This window comes from Podarcis erhardii (genome assembly GCF_964252035.2).
Source record: "Podarcis erhardii genome assembly, chromosome: 13".
Classification (NCBI taxonomy): Eukaryota; Metazoa; Chordata; class Lepidosauria; order Squamata; family Lacertidae; genus Podarcis; species Podarcis erhardii.
Genome location: NC_138502.1, coordinates 10,427,084 through 10,445,811, shown reverse-complemented (window position 1 = coordinate 10,445,811; position 18,728 = coordinate 10,427,084). Strand labels below are relative to the sequence as shown.

General features: G+C 41.8%; 1 protein-coding gene and 1 long non-coding RNA gene across 3 annotated transcripts in view; one reads left to right on the top strand and one right to left on the bottom strand.

The window, feature by feature from the left end:
* The window catches only part of LOC309326667, a 172,347-nt gene that overhangs the window by 28,462 nt on the left and 125,157 nt on the right, over nt 1-18,728 (top strand). The window lies entirely within an intron of this gene.
* LOC309326602 (vomeronasal type-2 receptor 26-like) lies at nt 6,184-9,112 on the bottom strand. Of its 2 annotated transcripts, none has more exons than XM_081835466.1 (3): nt 9,053-9,112; nt 8,290-8,416; nt 6,184-7,492 (listed from the first exon to the last, which is right to left on the bottom strand). In XM_081835466.1, the coding sequence occupies exons 1-3, from the start codon at nt 9,068-9,070 to the stop codon at nt 6,561-6,563; spliced, it is 1,077 nt and encodes a 358-aa protein (XP_081691592.1). In that variant the 5' UTR covers nt 9,071-9,112; the 3' UTR covers nt 6,184-6,560. The 2 variants fall into 2 exon arrangements, with proteins under 2 accessions (XP_081691592.1, XP_081691593.1); XM_081835467.1 differs by having other exon boundaries at nt 6,184-7,342.

Sequence of the window (18,728 nt, the reverse complement as noted above, 5' to 3'; positions counted from 1 at the left end):
TCTTAACATTTTTTTAAACTCATCATAAACAGTGTTCCAAAATTTTATTTGTATTCTGCTTTGCCACACACTCAAATCATGCTCAAAGTGGCATGCAAGAAGGAAACGGAAGCATTTCAAACAAACACTACACAAACTACCGTATTTTTTGCTCTATAAGACTCACTTTTTCCCTCCTAAAAAGTAAGGGGAAATGTGTGTGCATCTTATAGAGCGAATGCAGGCTGCGCAGCTATCCCAGAAGCCAGAACAGCAAGAGGGATTGCTGCTTTCACTGAGCAGCGATCCCTCTTGCTGTTCTGGCTTCTGAGATTCAGAATATTTTTTTTCTTGTTTTCCTCCTCCAAAAACTAGGTGCGTCTTGTGGTCTGGTGTGTCTTATAGAGCGAAAAATACGGTATTTCATAATCCAACATAACATAGTAAAACAGAAATATGGTAACAAACAACCCCTCCCCCCTTACATTTCAACGCATTAAAGACAACAAGATTTCTTAAACACCAGGCAATATCCAGAAAAAGGGAGCTTCACAGTTTCACCTTTCCTAGAAGCACCCCTCCCATGATGTTGCTCACAGTACTTCTTCTGCAGCAGCTTCTTATAAGTGGCAGGTCAGAACTGCCTCTAGTTTGCTACTTTCTGTCTCCAAAGCCTGGCTAAAAGGCAAGGGAAGCACAGCTGGTTTGTTAAAGTCTTATGCTCCATGCGCAAAACGTACCTGTGGAATCTTGTAGATGGAGAGAATGTCTGCCATGAAGAAACACACGTCTGAGTTAGGACCCCCAATGACAGCTACTGCATTACCCTGGAGATCACAATTGTAGTTTGGGATGAATCTGCCCCATGTAGAGAGAAGTTCCATAGAGGCCAGATACATCCTACTTGCCAAGAATTGACTGTTAATAATGTGGAAGCCCAGGGTGAGGTTGGATAAGATCTGGCCATTTTCGTTGATCTCCGTTACAGCAAATGTGAGGGCCACAATGTGCTGGTATATCTGTGTCATAAATCTGCAAGGTATTTAAATCCACTCTCAGAATATTTTTGCTTCAGAATATGCCATGAGACGTATCTACAATAGATGTTTCACTCATATAGTGAACTAAAATATATTTTATTGCCCTCAGTTCCAGGACGTTTGATGGAGCACTGGCACTTTGACCAGGAGGATATTTGTCATATGAACGTCACTTATTTGGAAAGTATGCACGGACACTTCTATGCAACGTTAAAAACCCAACTTTAAATGTTTAGCATATTATTGAATCTGGCTTCAGAGGCATTTCTTTGTGTGCCTCCCTGAGACATTTGGAGGACGGCAACATGAGAAGAGGCCTTTAACATTCCCCCGCCATCACCCCCCATATAGCAATTGGGGCTTTAAACAAACAGCTCCTCATGGTGCCAATGGAAGCTTTTTTATGTCTATTTGCAGCATCTGCAACAAAACATGTCTCTATCTTTCTGTACAGGCACAACAGGCACTGTAACCTTCCAAGCATTTGACCACACCCGCAAAGGCACACTCCTCCATTGTCTCCTGAGACAGATAGCATGGGGTTGCGGCTGAGGAGAGAGGGGTTATCCTTCTGTTTCCCACATGTTGTGATTTCCCTCCCCCAACAATTGTTTCCAGTGGAGAGATGAGGTAATTTGAGAGGTGAGAATGAGAGAAAAATGGGGAGACGTGGGAAATCAGAGTGGTGGTGTGGGGCAGTTCCACCTACTTTTGTCATCAGACACCATGTGTGGTGCCCAATAGATTTCTCCCAAAAGATTATGGCTGCGTCTATCCAATTGGAAAGGCTCACTTAGACCTTCTTCCTCCTTCTCCTCCTTTCAACCTGCAGGGTGAACATTCTACTACCACTAAAGCAGCCTCCCTTTCTCCTTACAGATAATTAAATGCTCAGTCCATGAGCACTTAGAAAAGGATGCTGTGATTACTAAGACCCAGCATAGGTTTCTCAAAAACAAGTCATGCTGGACAAATCTCATTTCTTTATATGATAGAGTTACAAACTTAGTGGATCAGGGGAATGCTGTGGACATAGTGCATCTTGATTTCAGCAAAGCTTTCAACAAAGTCTCCCATGGGATGAAGTCACTGTTAGATGCATTTGTAGCTAGTTGACTGACGCAACCAGCTGCACAAATATAAGATAGGGACACCTGGCTTGTCTGTAGGACATGTGAAAAGGATATATGTGTCTAGTACAACACAAGCTGAACATGAGTCAACAGTATGATGCAGCAACACAAGAAAAAAAAGGGGGGAGCTAATGTGATTCTTGTGAAGTCTAGTGTCCCAATCAAGGGAAGTCATAGTACTGTTCTATTCTGCCATGCTTAGATCACACCTGGAGAACACAATTTAAGAAGGATATTGACAAACTGGAATGTATGCAGAAGAGGACAACCAAGATAATCAAGGGTCTGAAAACCAAGCCTTATTGGAGAGGAAAGGTTGAGGGAGTTGAATATGTTTAGTCTGGAAATAGAGAAGACCGAGAAGAGATATGATAGTCTTTTTCAAATATCTAAAGAACTGTCACATGGAAGATGGAGTAAGCTTGTTTTCTCCTGCTCTGGATGGTAGGATCCAAACCAATGGCTTTAAGTTACAAAAAAAAAAGAAAGAAAAAGAAATTCTGACTAAACATCAGGAAGAACTCCCTGATGGTAAGAGCTGTTTGACAGTGGAACAGACTCTGACAGAAGGTTATAGGTTTTCCTTCCTTGGAAATTTTTAAGCAGAGGTTAGGTGGCCATCATTTGTGCATCATTTCATTGAGATTTCTGCATTGCAGGGGGTTGGACTAAATGATTGTTGGGGTCCCTTCCAATGCTACAATTATATAATTATATGAACTCAGAGAGAATGTTCAAGGAAAAGGCCCCCTGAATGTGACACAAGAACATCTTAAACACTTACCATTTATTATGGCACATAAGCTGGAGTGGTCAACATGGTGTCCTCCATGTGTTAGACTACACTCTCTTCCTTCCTGACCACTGGCTAGGCTTGCTGGGGCTGATGACAGTTAATGCCCCACAGGGACACGGGTGGTGCTGTGGTCTAAACCACTGAGCCTCTTGGGCTTGCTGATCGGAAGGTCGGCGGTTTGGATCCCCGCAATGGAGTGAGCTCCCGTTGCTCTGTCCCAGCTCCTGCCACCCTAGCAGTTCAAAAGCACGCCAGTGCAACAAGATAAATAGGTACAGTTGTGGCAAGAAGGTAAACGGTATTTCTGTGCGCTCTGGTTTCCTTCATGGTGTTCCATTGCACCAGAAGTCATGCTGGCCACATGACCCAGAAAGCTGTCAGTGGACAAACATCGGCTCCCTTGGCGTGAAAGTGAGATGAGCACTGCAACCCCACAGTCGCCTTTGACTGGACTTAACTGTCCAGGGGTCCTTTACCTTTACCTTAATGCCCCACAATACCTGGAGGTCACTATGTTGTCTACCCCTGGCATAAACGTTTGTGGACTAGAGTCCACTTCAGAAAATGCTAAGCTTTTACCATAATTAATCAGTCATTAAGCTGCCACAAGACTCCTTATAGTTGCTGCTACCCTTCTAGAAAATGATATAATTAAGAATCCAGTTGCTTACATGGGGTCATCAATAAGTTCATGAAGTGGGTGCCTGTTGAAGTCCACAGAGCTGGACAATCTGTAGCTCTGGGAAATAATGGCAGCAATGTTGAGGTCTCCTGAATGATAATACTTCTGATTTTCTGGAAGAGTACCACTTATATTACATCGAGCAATGGGAACAGCACGCACATCTTGAAGCAGTAGTAATAATACCAGGAGCATGAAAAATATCACCATGCATGAACATATTTCTTCTTGGAACCATTTCACCTGTTTCCTCATTGTCATTCAAATGTCCCCGAGTAGCAGAGCCTGAATTGAAAGGCCACTCAATGGACTTATTCAAACCCAGTATTATGTAAAGTATTGGTGGGCTGTTTAACCTTGCCTGTCTTTAAATCCTGAACTGAATTTCACAGGTGACCTTAATAGAATCTGTTTTTCTCAAGTCATGGTTTTCTTAGTGGTTACTGAAGCTCCCTTGGGATCTGGAGAAGCAGTAATCATGGACAATTTTGATACTTACAGGGGAGATAGTCACTTATTCAGAATTAGAGGTTCTCCGCAACATTACAAAAGAAAACAGGTTGATTGCACTTCCATCAATCCTTTTCTCTGATCCTCTGCAGTGTGAAAGCAAATTATGTGTAATAGTAAGATATTTAGTGGGAGGGGTCTAGCTCAGTGGAAGAGTACATGACTAACAAAAACAGTGTCCCCAGCCAGAAATGCCAAAGCCAATGAATCAAACTACTTGTTCTACTCCCAAATGAGAATCAAGGCTACACCTAGAGAAGTTGTTTACTTCAATTGCAACAAAGAAGGACATGTAGCCACACTTGGCAAAGCCTCAGAATTGGGGAATTCCCCTGCATTTAGGCAACCCAACCAAAATAAAGGATACAAAGAAAAGTATTTTCTTTTGCAAGAAAAGAAGTTATCTGTTAACAATTATGACACAAAGTCATACAAATGGTTAATTGATTCTGGAGTGTCTTCTCACATGAAAATTCAGTTTAAGAAAGTAAGTTTAACTCCATTGTGGAAATGAGAAGATGCATATTAAGGGATGCAGCTCTCAGGAGCCACTGCAGTGTGCCTCCAAAACAGACTGCCAGCGACAGATCTTCATTGGCTCCCAGTGCATTTCCAAACACAATGCAAAGTGTTGGTGTTGACCTTTAAAACCCTGTATACCTGAAGGAGCGTCTCCACCCCCATCATTCAGCTCAGACACTGAGGTCCAGTTCTCAGAGCCTTCTCGGTAGTGGCACCCGCCCTGTGGAATGCCTTCACACCAGACGTCAAAGAGATAAACGATTATACAATTTTCTGTAAACATGTGAAGGCACCCTGTTTCAGGATGTTTTTAATGTTTGATGTTTCACTGTTTTTTAAAATATTCTATTGGAAGCTGCCCAGTGTGATCAGTGCAACCCAGTCAAGATGGGCTGGTTACAATTAATAAATGATTATTATTATAAACAATATATCCTCTCCTAGAATCTAAACTCATTTCTGCATGAAGGGGAGTCCACAATCTCCTGAAGGAGTCTGAAGGAATCTTCTTCCTTGTAACTTGAAGCCATTGGAGAAAGTAAGTTTTTTCTATCTTCCATGTGACACCCCTTTAGACATCACATCTCCTCCAGAGGTGCCAACTTGAATAAAATATTGGAGGGAGAATAAGCCCTGCTCTGCACAGTCAATCCCATGATGGGGTGCATGGACACCATTTGAATGGCAATGCCCATCAACTTGGGGAGCCCACCTCCCTCAAATATTTTATTGGGGGGAGGGGAGGCAAAGACCCCTTGGCCCTAGGAGTTGACTACTATGATATCCTCTCAGTCTCCTCTTTTTCCAGGCTAAGTATATTCAACTCCCTCAACCGCTCCTCATATGGCTTGGTTTCCAAACCCATGATCCTCTTGGTTGCCCTCTTCTGCACACATTGCAGCTTGTCAATATTCTTCTTAAACTGTGGTGCCCAGAAGTTGACACAGTATAACAGGTGTGGTCTGACCAAGGCTGAATAGAGTAGTACTATGACTTCCCTCGATCAGGACACTAGACTTTGTGCATCTGGTTCTCCTTGGCTAAGTGCAGAGCCTTACATTTCTCCCTATTGAAATTTTCTCCCTATTACATTTCTCCCTATATTTTCTTAGCTAGCTTGCGCCCAGTTCTCCCATCTGTTAAGATCATTTTGAATCCTGATTCTGTCTTCTGCAGCATTAGCTACCACTCCCAGTTTGGTATCATCTGCAGATTTGATGAGCATCCTCTCAATTCCTTTGTCCAAGTTGTTTATAGAAACATTGAACAACAACTGGCCCAGGAGAGAAGGAACACTCTGCACCTTGGCACTTTATACAGTTCCAATGCAAATCTTATGTATGCCTCTATGTATGAATAAAGGAAGGTTGCTTTATTCATGTAGCTGAATAAACGAAGCTTCTTAATGGTCTTTTTATTATATTTGTTTACAAATTTATAAGCCACATTTAATAAGAAACGAAAATGCAGAATACGACATAACAATTAAAAAAAATCCATAAAAATGAGCAATCTGGCCGCCAAATTCCGCACCAGCTGAAATTTCCAAAGGATCTTCAGAAACAACTCCATGTATAACGTGTTGCTGTAATCTAACCTAGAAGTTACCAAAGCATAGACAACACAAGTTAGGTTTCCCCTGTTCAGATAGTGGCAGCGCTGGGCCACCAGCTGAAGCTGATAAAAGGCACTCCATGCCACGGAGGTCACCTGTGCCTCAAGCAAGAGCAAAGGATCATGAAATAGCCCCCACCTATTTACTCACTCCTTCAGAAGGAGTGTAACCCCATCAAGAGCAGGCAACCTCGCATCCATGCAGTCTAGGGAACTGCCCACCAAAGGTCCCCCAGTCTCATCTGGAATGAGCTTGAGTTTGTTGGCACGCATTCAATACAACTTTAACTAGATTGGGACTTTCCAATTTGTAATTTGTTCTTTCCTCTCATTAGCTGTTCCCTGCTGTTCAACTCAGGCTTAATCAAAATGATATAGCATTTAGGGGCAAAGATGCAGCCCAGTAACCCAGTGCCAGAGGCCAAGATGGAGAAGATCTCCACAGCCACCATGTATTTCCCTTTTGTGCTAAGGTAGGTTGGGACAAATGCCAGCCACACACTGCAAAACACCACCATGCTGAAGGTGATGAACTTGGCTTCATTGAAACTGTCAGGCAACTTTCTGGCTAAGAAGGCCACAGTGAAGCTGATACTGGCCAGGAAGCCCATATAGCCCAGGACAGAGTAAAACATGATGGCTGATCCTTCATTACATTCCAGAACAATCTCTTCAGCCATTGTGTGTGCATCTAAATCAGGGAAAGGGGGAGAGATTGCCAGCCATAGAGTACAAAGAATCGCTTGAACTAGGGAGCAGGAAACAACAACAGAAATATCCAGTCTTTTCCCCATCCATCTCCTCATACTGGACCCTGGCTTGGTGGCCATGAAAGCTAAAATGACTGTAGTCGTTTTGGCCAAAATACAAGAAACTGCCACAGAGAATATCATGATAAAAGCAGCTTGTTGAAAGAGACACATAACTTTATGCGGCTGGCCAATAAACAACAAAGCAGAAACAAAGGAGAGCAAGAGGGAGATGAGGAGAATGTAGGTGATGTTCTGGTTGTTGGCTTTGACAATGGGAGTGTCCTTGTGCTTAATGAATATCCCATGCACCAAAGCTGTGATAAAACAAAAGGAAAGAGAGAAATTAGCTAAGATTACCCCCAACGGCTCTTTGTATGACAAGAAGCTGATCTTCTTTGGAACACACAAATCTTGTTCTTTGTTTGCATAATGATCTTCTGGACATTGAATGCAGTATTCTGCGTCTAAAAAAGGAAACAGATTTTGTTTTATACATGGATGTACTTCTGCATACAGTACATTACTGAATTTAATAAAACTGGGTGAATTTTTCTGTGCTATTTCTGGGTAGGGAAATGGAGCAGAGTGGATTTTGTCATATATTCTTTAGTGAGATAAAATTATCCAACAGTTTTTCTTTCCCTGAATGAAAAAAAAATAATTCAGAAACTTTGGCTCACTGAATACTAAATAAAATTCTTATTTTAGTTTTTATTGTTGGATGAAGAGTTGGAAGTAGAGTAGGCCTTGCCCATTTCTTCGTTCATGAATAAAATGATTTAAAAGAACATTACTCTTAAAACTGGATCCAAAAGTGAAGTAAAAACTCATTGACCTCTCAAAGATTTGTTAGAAAATTCTTTTAGCTCAGGCATATTTACAAAACCCTGTATGGTGACACCTAGCTCAAAACCAGTGTGCACAATCTCAGTTACTTTTGCATGACTATGCGCAGAGCAGATCCCCTCACTGATGGTATTTTAATTCCTGGAACATCACAAAGCAAGAGTTATTGTGAACTACATATTCTTCTTGTCCTGTTATGCTCAAATACTGTTTACTTCTAAATTTCCTTTCCTTTCCTTTTCTTCTGAGAAGCTGAACACTATGCTAAACAACAAATGAATGCTGTGGGTATCATCACCAGCGCTAAATTTGGAACATTTAAATATAAGTAAATTCTTGTCTATAAACAGTGTTGAACAAGTGATTGATAGCAGTTAATAACCTGAGGAAAATGCTATGAATAAAATGTATTTACCTCTAAATTTAGAAATCCTCCCTTCTGGACATGGAAGACAATCATAGCAGCAGAAAGGTTTTTCTTCCTTCTTGCTCTTGCTGTAACCTGGATGGCAAGCGTCATTGCACACTGAAAGCGGCTGTACCTGTGCATAAATGAAATTAATGGGTGTTTAAACACGGAGATCCAGCTCCAAGGGCCTTCTGGCGGTTCCCTCACTGCGAGAAGCGAAGTTACAGGAAACCAGGCAGAGGGCCTTCTCAGTAGTGGCACCTGCCTTGTGGAACGCCCTCCCACCAGATGTCAAAGAAATAAACAACTATCCAACTTTTAGAAGACATCTGAAGGCAGCCCTCTTCAGATAAGCTTTTAATATTTGATAAATGATGGTATTTCAATATTTTGCTGGTAGCCCCTCAGAGTGGCTGGGGAAACCCAGCCAGATGGATGGGTATAAATAATAAATAAATTATCATTATTATTATGCATTCAAATTTTGGGGAGGAGAAGGGAGTTGTATGACAATCTCCTGCAATAAAGATAGGAGCAAGGTAATTCTTTATAACCAGCAGTAAAGTATTGCACTTATGTGAAAGGAGAACCTGTGGCTACTTATCCCCTGCCCAGTGGGTCAAAGTAAGGATGAGGCACTTTTGGGATCAAAATTAGAATTTTATTTATGTACATTTGATGAGGGCTGTAACTTGATATCCACTCTGACAAGGCACAATACTTTGTATGAAATAAGCACACCGTACAGAGATAGCTGAAAGGTTCTTACAATTCTAACTTTAAACATGCCTCAGAATAGACTGATTTCTTCTAGAATGGCCATTGGTCTAATGGCCATGGACTAAGGGCTGCTTACAGATGAAATGGGAACAGCTAAAAACACTTCCAGCCCCATCTAGGATCTTTATTTTCCCCTCAGGGAAAACAAACTGGATTGCCATGTCTAGCTAACTCCTAATTCAGACCTACTATCTGACAGTTTTAACATACAGTATCTAGGATCTAACCAGGCTCTATCCAAGCCCTTTCTAGGTACTTTCCAAGCCCTAAAGCAATCCTATCTCCACTAACTGTCAGACAGGCCCTATTTGACCATTTAACTGTCGTGTTCTAACTTCGAATTCCCTACTGTCTCTCCTGATTGGGTGACACTCAACCCATTGTCTGGATGCTCAGGTTCCATGCATCACAAGTTATATTTCTCCCGTTCTCCTATCAAAAGGATTGTGCTACCAAAACGATGGATGGACAATTATTATTTTATCATTATTCTTATATATTTATTTATACGCTGCCTTTCCCCCTGACATGGACTAAGGGCTGCTTACAGATGAAATTGGAACAGCTAAAAACCGGCTTGGGGGAGGTCATAAAAACAATTAAACATTAATAAAAATAAAACTATACAGAAGCATAAATTATCTAATAACAATGTACAGATAATTACAATACCTGTTTAAATGCAGTTGGCCATACAATGTCTTCCACAGAAACACTCAGGATTTTGTCTTCAGGAGCTAAGGGATCTATCCTTCCAACTTTGGCTCGAAAAAAGGAGCAGTTTGGAAATGTCACCCAATTGATAATATCAAATCCAGCAGTGATATCGCCATTATGATTAAAGGAAACCTTTTCTCCAGCACTGTTGTTAAATGAGACTCTCCTAAGGTAGCGCTGAAGCTAAATTGAAACAACAAAAGGCAAATAATATGCATATATAAGATGCTTCAAATAGACTAAAAGGTTTTCATTTCCCAGAAGCTACTTTTGGCGCCCCATTATTTTATTTTATTTATTTATTTTATTTATATACCATCCTATACCTGCAATGTGCATACTTCTCACAATGTTGCAAATTTCCTATGCCCTCATAACTTTTGCAACCAATCTATTGTCATCAGTAACATGCACAAGTCAGATAAACACAAGGGTGGAATCGACACACATATAAAAAACCGTTCTGAAAATGCTTTTTAAAAAAGCTTTTTTTTAAAAAAATAATACATTGAATTTTCCCTAAGGCTCACCATGGCCATCTAGTGTCACATTGCATATTGCACTTAAAACACACTTACAACGTTTTATTTGCAGCTGTAGAGCTGAGTCCAAGGAGAAAGAGATCCAAGAGGCAAGGGCAACACAAGGTTGTTTGCGGGATTGTAAATAAATGCAAACATTAGAAAATACCAACAAGCCTCCAAGGACCTCGTTCCAAATAAGACAAATATAGGGTAACCCCTAGAAGGCCCAGCATGATTCTTCTTAGGGGTGGGTTCTAGAATGGTTTATAAAGTGAAAGCAATTAAATTTTTTGTTTGTTTGTTTTTAATGAAGGAAGTTATTTGAGCACCAGCCCTTAGTGGCCTCTCTGGGGCTGCTGGATCTGGGCATTTACCTGCCATGGCTCTTGATTTAGAAACTGCTGACCTCTTCCTAGCACAATAGTTCCGGGTTTGAATATGAATGAGTGCATGGGTTGCAAAGCATGCGCAAATTCATGAGGGAAACAGGAAAGCTATTGCTAACATTCAAGGCAGATATAGACATTCTCCAGAAAGAAATGCATCATGGGGAAGAACAGGGGGAGAAGACTACTGCCAGAATGTCCTGTATGAAGGCTTCCCCAAGCTGTCTGGTTGTCTGCTATAGGAAGGCTTTGGACTGAGCCAGCAGGATCCTTCCTTTGTTCTTAGTGTATTCAGGACATTACCTTCCATAACTCTTGATTCTGAAGATTTACTCCTCCATCCACTATCACTCTGCCTTTGTATCTAGATAGATGCATGGCCTGCAATGCATGTGCTACTGCAAAGACTGTGTTGTACACACTGTAGCTGTGGCCAGTCAGGCTCATTTCAAAGAAAGATGCAGGAAGTGTCTCCAGCTGCTCTTCCCCACTGCAGGTATCTCTATCATTCCTTTCTGTATCAGTTTTAGGGAGCGAACAGTCAAAAGCTGTTTCCCAAAAGACCCTAAGAAAAGCGTCTTCTTTCTCTGAGGTAGGATTTCTCCCCTGAATAAATTTCTGGAATCCCACAATCTTCTCTGAGTGAACTGCGATGGATAGAGCACCGTGTATAATGTCTATTTCCCAATCTCTTTGAAAGGAAACGGATGTGAATTCCATCTGTGCCATCATTATCCAGACTTTGGCCTTCATTGTTATGTTCTCTGTTTCCAGAAACCATGGAAACATTCTCAAGAATACCATAGTATAAATTTCACCTTGTAATACCACAACGTTGGCAGTGCTACGAACAATAACATTGTATGTATTGACCCACTCGGTCACCTTTTCTTCCATACCAGTGGTAACATACAGTGTTGGCAAACTTTGGATAAAGTCGAAGCAAATACCTTTCTTGGAAAATTCAGGAAGCACAGTCTGTACAAACCTGTCTCCATTGTCACCAGTGATAAAAACCACCCCAATCCATATCCACCTGAAAAACAGCAGCAGCTGGAGGATTCCTGCAGCCTGATGCTCTTCAGCAGGAAACATCCATTGGAAGAACGCTTCTTGCATTTGGTCATTTATTACTAGAGTAGAGCCATATCCAAGCTATAAGAAAAAATAAAATCCAGAGATATGAAATGTTAAGAGTTCTTCCAAAACCTTGTTGACTCTCTGCCCTCAATAATGACATTTCCTAGACATGGAATGTCTGGGGTTATCATTTTCATCCATATCTCTGAGTAGATATAAATATCTACTCTTCATCCATATCTCTGAGTAGATATAAATATAAAACGGGAAAAGCAAAATATTATCTGAGGAGCAAGAGCAGTATAGCTAGCTTATTACAATCCTATGTTCTATGGAGACACATTACCTTTGAAATCTTGTAGATATATAGAGTCATTGCCACGTAGAGACACACATTTGAATCAGGACCCACAATGAAAGCTACTGCATTATCATGCACATCACACTTGTAGTTTGGGATGAATCTGCCCCTTGTGGAGAGAAGTTCCATTGAGGCCCGACTGGTCTCTCTTGCAGTGAAATGGCTGTTATAGATGTGGAAGCCCAGGGTGAGGTTGGAGAAGATCCAGAGATTTTCATTGATCTCATTGACAGCAAATATGAAGGACAGGATGTGCTGGTAGGTCTGAGTCATATATCTGCAATCAGATTTTCATGCTGTGTCAGAGCATCTATGCATCAGAATATGCGCATCTCTGAATTTTACCCCAATCTATTTTGAATCCACACATACACATTTGCCCTGCTTCACATCTGCAGTGATATCCACTTTCATTTATGAATCTGTATGTCTCTTCTGCTAATATTATTCTAGTAATGCCTGTTACACTGATCTGCTCTCACAGGGTGGGGCGACAAAATTGATTGGAGGAATTGGCATGCCTTAGAAAATGGATCTTTGATGGGCAGCTAATCTAAGTCATAGTGATTTGGGGAGAGAACTGAAAGGAAGATGTGTACTGCCTTGTGAACAAGATCTTCAGGTGAGGGAGCTGTGTGGTCTTTCACACATTGGAATAAAGGTGCATACCCTCCAACATTCTGTCGGCACAAGTGACACCACCACCACACCAATGGGACACAGCACACACCCTCTCCATTGTCCTGTGAAAACCCCTCCTTCCTGATTTCATTTCACATCATTCTTTGGTAGATTTCCAAAAAGAAAAAAACACACCAATAAAGAAATTTTAGAAAGGGGCAAGCACTGGGTTTTTTTCTTTTTTCTTTTTTAAAAAATACTCCTTGCACTCTGCCAGGGCTGTCTTAAGCATCTGCAGTGCCAAGGTACAAAGATCCACCCGGCGCCCCTAGGTTGCCCAGAGTTGTCAGGGGCGTATGAAGGTGCCTGTGGGTTCCGGGGGGCGGGGGGCATGTCAGGTGGCACAGTTGCTGCCCTGTCCACCCGCTGCCCCCCCCCCAGCTGCATGGCGGCTAACTGTTTTGGCTGTGCGCACAGTAGTGCCATGTAACGTTGTGGGTGCTGCGCGGCTCATCTTGTTGCTTGCGCCAAGTTATGGGTTCCTTTGCTGGGTTTTCCGTTGTCGGAGCACACCAACAGTGGAAAAGCCAGCGAAGAACCCGCAGTTCAGCGCATGCAACAGGATGCATCGCGCAGTGCCCACAACATTACACACTGCTCCGGGCATGGCACAGAAACTGTTAGCCGCCATGCAGCTGGGGCAAGAGCCGACAGCCGAGTGGAGCAGAGCCTGTTGGAGAACCGTGGGGTCTTCTGCTGTGGGTGGCTCAGCACGAGTTTGGCAGCGAACATTGGAGTCTGCGGAAGAGCTGCCCTCAGCATCAGAGCCCGCGGCACTCCAATGGGCTCTGCTCCGCTTGTCTGTCAGCGGACTCCTACACTTGGCACCAGACTCTAGGCCTGGCTCCCATAAAAGCCCGACGCCCAGGTGCCGTGTACCCCTAGCATCAACAGTTAAGACGGCCCTGCACTCTGCTCCACTTCCCCTTTCTTCCAGCCCAGGGTGGCCCTGCCCTCTGCCTGCCCCTGAGAGCCAGCGCATCACACGGGCTGGGCCTCAGCGACAGCAGCCTCTGTTCCTTTTCACCCACTCTCCAGCAGCCAGTAGGAGCTGCCTGTGGAAGGAATTCAGCAGCGGAGATCATGGAAAGGCAATGGGATGCCCCCTTGTTTAGACAAATGCTGGCTCATCCTCCTCCCCAAGTTTGGCAGTGGCTGCTGCTATTATTATTGCAATATCCATAAATATATCCATAAATAGATCTCAAAATCTAGCCGCAAATCTAAACTTTGCAGGGGTGGCTAGCATCCTCCAGATGCTGCCGAACTGCAACTCCCAACATCTCTGACCAATGGCCACCATGGCCTGCATCAAATGGGAATTTAAGTTCAGCAACATCTAAAGGACAATAGCTTAGCCACATCTGTCTTAAAAAGGGACTGAAATGTAGGCATCATTCATCCTAATCAACACTCTTAAAAGGAAGGAGAGTTGGAGGAAGATGCTTTGGATATAAGCACCGGAACTACAAACCATCCGCTACCACCAATGCACACTGAGATGTAGAGAGTGATGGAATCCCAGTAATTTTACTCCGAGTTTATTCTAAGAATCTTATCTGGGCAGATAATGGTTAAAACCTAAAACTAACAAATGTATTACGGCATAAATGTTTTTGTGCTTAAGTGCATTTCATCATAAGTAAACTCTAACCCATGAAAGCTTATGCTATAATAAGAGTCCCCCCCCCCCGCCATTTCTCTTTTTTTGCTGCCACAGACTAACACAGCTAGACCGTCTGGAAAATGATATGATCAAGAAATCAATTCCTTACACAATTCCATCAAGGAGTTCGTGAGAGGGATGTTTTTCGAAAGTTATAGGGCTGGAAAATGTGTAGATCTGAGATATGATGCCAGCAATGATGAGGTCTCCTGACTGATAATACTTGTGATTTACTGGAAGAGGGTCACTGATACCACATTGAGCTACAATTAGACTCCACACAGCCCGAGGAAGCAGCAGCCACACTAATAGCATGAAACACACCATCTTGAACACACATCTGTCTTAGCACTTATTCTCATGTTCCCTGAGCAGCACTGAATGGTCACTCTTTTGACTTATTCACAGCCAAGACTATACACTGCAGAGTATCAGCAGTCAGAGTGTCCACCACCTGCCTGTCTTAAGCACCTGCTTTGGATGCTACAGGGAATGTTAATAGCACCCATCAGTCTTGGGCTTTTGTTTTTGCTGTGGCTAATGGAACTCCCTTGGGACGCATTGAAGAAGACGAAGTAATCATGGTAAATTTGATAATTATTTGGCAGCAGTGCTATTTTTTCTGGAAAAAGAGGTGTTGGAACTCAACGTGAAGGGCTCCCTTGTTCTCCTAGAATGGCAATGGCTCCCACCTGAGAGGTGCTGGAACTGAGTTCCAGTGAGTTCTGGCTGAAAAAAAGCCCTAATAAAAAAGCCTATATATATGTAGCAAAAAAACAGGTATGGCTTGAACAGTGAGGCTGTATTTAAACATACCATTATGAGGACCATCTGTACTATGCATTTAAAGCAGCAGCATACTAATTTAAATAGTCATTGCTCTCCATCCCATTTTTTTTTTTAACGGCAGTTTATTAAGGGTCCTCATGGATGTTAGGAGACCCCCTCTCCCCTCACAGAGCTACAGTTCTCAGAGAGATTGATTGCTATACCACTCTGGAAATTGTAGCTCTGTGAAGGGAATATTACAGAGGATCAGAGTTTTATAATCTTCTCTTCCAGGTCGATCCAGGTTTTCATTAGCTCCTGATATAATGAAACTCAGTTGTTTCAACTGAAAAGTCCCATAAGACAGAGACCAACTGATTTTATATAGTTTCATTTTATAGGTAATCTAAGCTGCTTCCTTGTTTCCCATATGGTGGCACTGTATGAGACACTCCTTCAAGTTTCCAGAATGTAATGTCCTTTTGATATACAAGCTTGCAAAACAGAAAACCTTCTCTTCTTTCATTTGTGGACAGGTGCAGCCCCGTTCTGTTTGTAATGATAAATGCCCTTTGGGTTACCATAAAGCAAAGAAGGAAGGGGAGCCATTTTGTTGCTATGACTGCATTCAATGTCCTGAAGGGAAGTTTTCCAACCAGATGGGTTAGAGACATCATGTACAGAGCCTTTCAAATGAAGCGTCACTCAGGTATTCAGAAACCCATTTCCCTTGTGTGGAGAAAATTCTTCAGAATTCAGTGAAGGATGTGGTTCTTGATATGAAGATATAGCATGATATACTCAACCATTGCAGTCCTAAGTCATTGAGAGCTGGTCATTATCTACACCAAAAAGGAAAAAAACGCCACCACTCTCTCAGAAGAAGTTATAGTGTTTATTCAGAGAAAATCTGAAGATTGCAGAGTTACAATTTTGGAGGGAAAGTTAAAGTTATAACAGCCTTTCCATCTTAAGGAAAAGGCACAAAGAGGGCTCAGCATGCTCAGTTACCATAGAAAAGGCCAAGGGAAATACAAAAATAACTTTCAACTCATATTTATTATTTTGTTATTTTAATATTTATTATTTTAGTAGAAAACAAATTGTGCTGCACTGCATAGAACCTTGAATTTTATTTTTCAGACATGGACGACTGCCTTCAGTGCCTACAAGATCAATATCCAAACATGGAACGGGTTTCGTGTATTCCAAAGGACATCAGTTTCTTGTCTTATGGATCTCTTTGGCAGTTCTTGCTCTTTCCTTTTCTTTCATCACAGCTTTGGTGCTTTGGGTCTTCATTAAGCACAGGGACACTCCCATAGTCAAAGCCAACAACCGGAACCTCACCTACACACTCCTCACCTCCCTCCTTCTTGCCTTCCTTTGTGCTTTTCTATTTATTGGTCAACCAGAGAAAGTGACGTGTCTCCTTCAGCAAACAGCATTTGGCATGATCTTTTCATTGGCAATTTCTTGTGTGTTAGCCAAGACAATCATTGTGGTCCTTGCTTTCAGAGTCACCAAACCAGGTTCCAGGATGAGGAAATGGGTGGGGAAACAGCAGGCCACCTCCATAGTTCTTTCCTGCTCCCTGATTCAAGCCGTTCTTTGTTGTGTATGGCTGGCAACGTCTCCCCCATTCCCAGATTTGGATATGCACTCTGTGTCTAAAGAAATTGTTCTGGAATGTAATGAAGGATCAGTCACCATGTTCTATAGTGTCTTGGGGTTTTTGGCCTTGTTGGCTGTTGTCAGCTTCACAGTGGCCTTCCTAGCCAGGAAGTTACCTGACAGTTTTAATGAAGCCAAGTTCATCACCTTCAGCATGTTGGTTTTTTGCAGTGTGTGGCTGTCCTTTGTCCCCACTTATCTGAGCACAAGAGGAAAATATATGGTGGCTGTGGAGATCTTCTCCATCTTAGCCTCCAGTGCTGGTGTCCTAGGCTGCATATTTTCCCCAAAATTCTACATTATTGTGTTGAGACCTTAACTGAACTGTAAGGAGCAACTAAAAAGAATAAAGGATTGACATATCTGATATTATATAGCCCTTATCCATCTTAAATCAGCTTTGATAAAGCAATCAAATTCAAATTCAAATTTATTTATTTACGGCTATTAGCCCAAAAATATGTACAAAAAAGCAATCAGATATTTACAATCATGTTGGTTATTATCCCGTTCCTTTGATAGTCATCATGTCATATTTTGCAGTTTTATCTCCTCAGTAAAATGTAAATGCCATGCAAATTGTTATTCTTTATAAATGTTTGATATATTTCTGTTAAATATATGGTTGCTGTAGAGAACCAGGCCTCCAATGCTGGGTTATTAGACTGCACATGTTCCCCAAAATGTTTTATTTTTGTGCGTGAATGGAACAACACAGAGCAAAATAGATGAATAAAGAATTGACACAATTATCTTGTTCATTATCATATTCAACTGGGAACCATCATCATGTTATATGTTTATTGGAACTGAGGTTTATGATACAGTTTTGATTTTTTGTGTTATTTGCTGGACTTTTTTGTGCCTTGTTTGCAGGACAATTTCTTTGTCCTTTCAGTAGGCTCAACATTTAACTTGCCTTCTTGTTGTGAAGTGGATGAGAGTGTGCATGTGTGAATTCTGCATTCCGCTCAACCTTTCCCCAATGCTGTGCAGCCTCCCTAGCCTTCCAATTCGATCCCAAAGTTCTTCATCTAGTTTCTCAACCAAACATTTCCCAACTTTAATCATAGTGTGATGAGAGGAGGAGAAGACCACTGTGTGAGAATATTTTATATTTGAGAAATAATACCTTTACCCAGTGTCTTAGATCTTTCAAGAAGTTGTTCAAAACTATTTAGGTCACATACTGCCTGATCACATATACTTGGCTGGTTTAGAAAGTGCATGACCTGCACTTCCTAGCCAGCTACAGCATGCAGTATATCTAAGACCAGAATTTCATTGCCATGCTTAACAAAAAGCTCTGTCATCTGTAATCTGGGTGAGTTACTTTAGTATGCCACAGCTGGCTGAGTGATCATGGAAAATGCAAGAGGAAGAAGGAATATTACTAAGCAATGACCACTCAGGGATGCTGGGCTCTGAGAACACCCCTCACTCAAATGGAAAGGTTTTTCCTTTGGAAAAGCATTGGGCTCAATATTTGTTCTAACATGGGAGACAATGTGGGGAAAGTAATAATAGAAAAATGAAAACAGTGGGGATCTAGTAAAAAAATAGATGTAATGTAATAAAGCATAGAGAGAAAACGGTGGTGGGAAGGCCTATTTAAGAACATCAAGTACTAATAATCATACTAATCAGTGCCTGGACCCACACAGTCAATCCTCTATGATATGCCAAGTTGGGCCAGGGTCAAGGGAGCTGACTTATTTAAGCAGGTTGTCTACATGCTAAAAGCAATAGTAGAAAATGAAAGCAATTGGGATCTAGTGAAAAAATTATGAGTTATTGATAGACGTAAC

Excerpts from the sequence above, each read along its gene's own strand:
- LOC309326602 (XM_081835466.1), bottom strand. Across the intron at positions 7,493-8,289 it reads GAGGATTTCTAAATTTAGAG|ACGCAGAATACTGCATTCAA; the intron begins GTAAATACATTT and ends TTCCTTTTTTAG.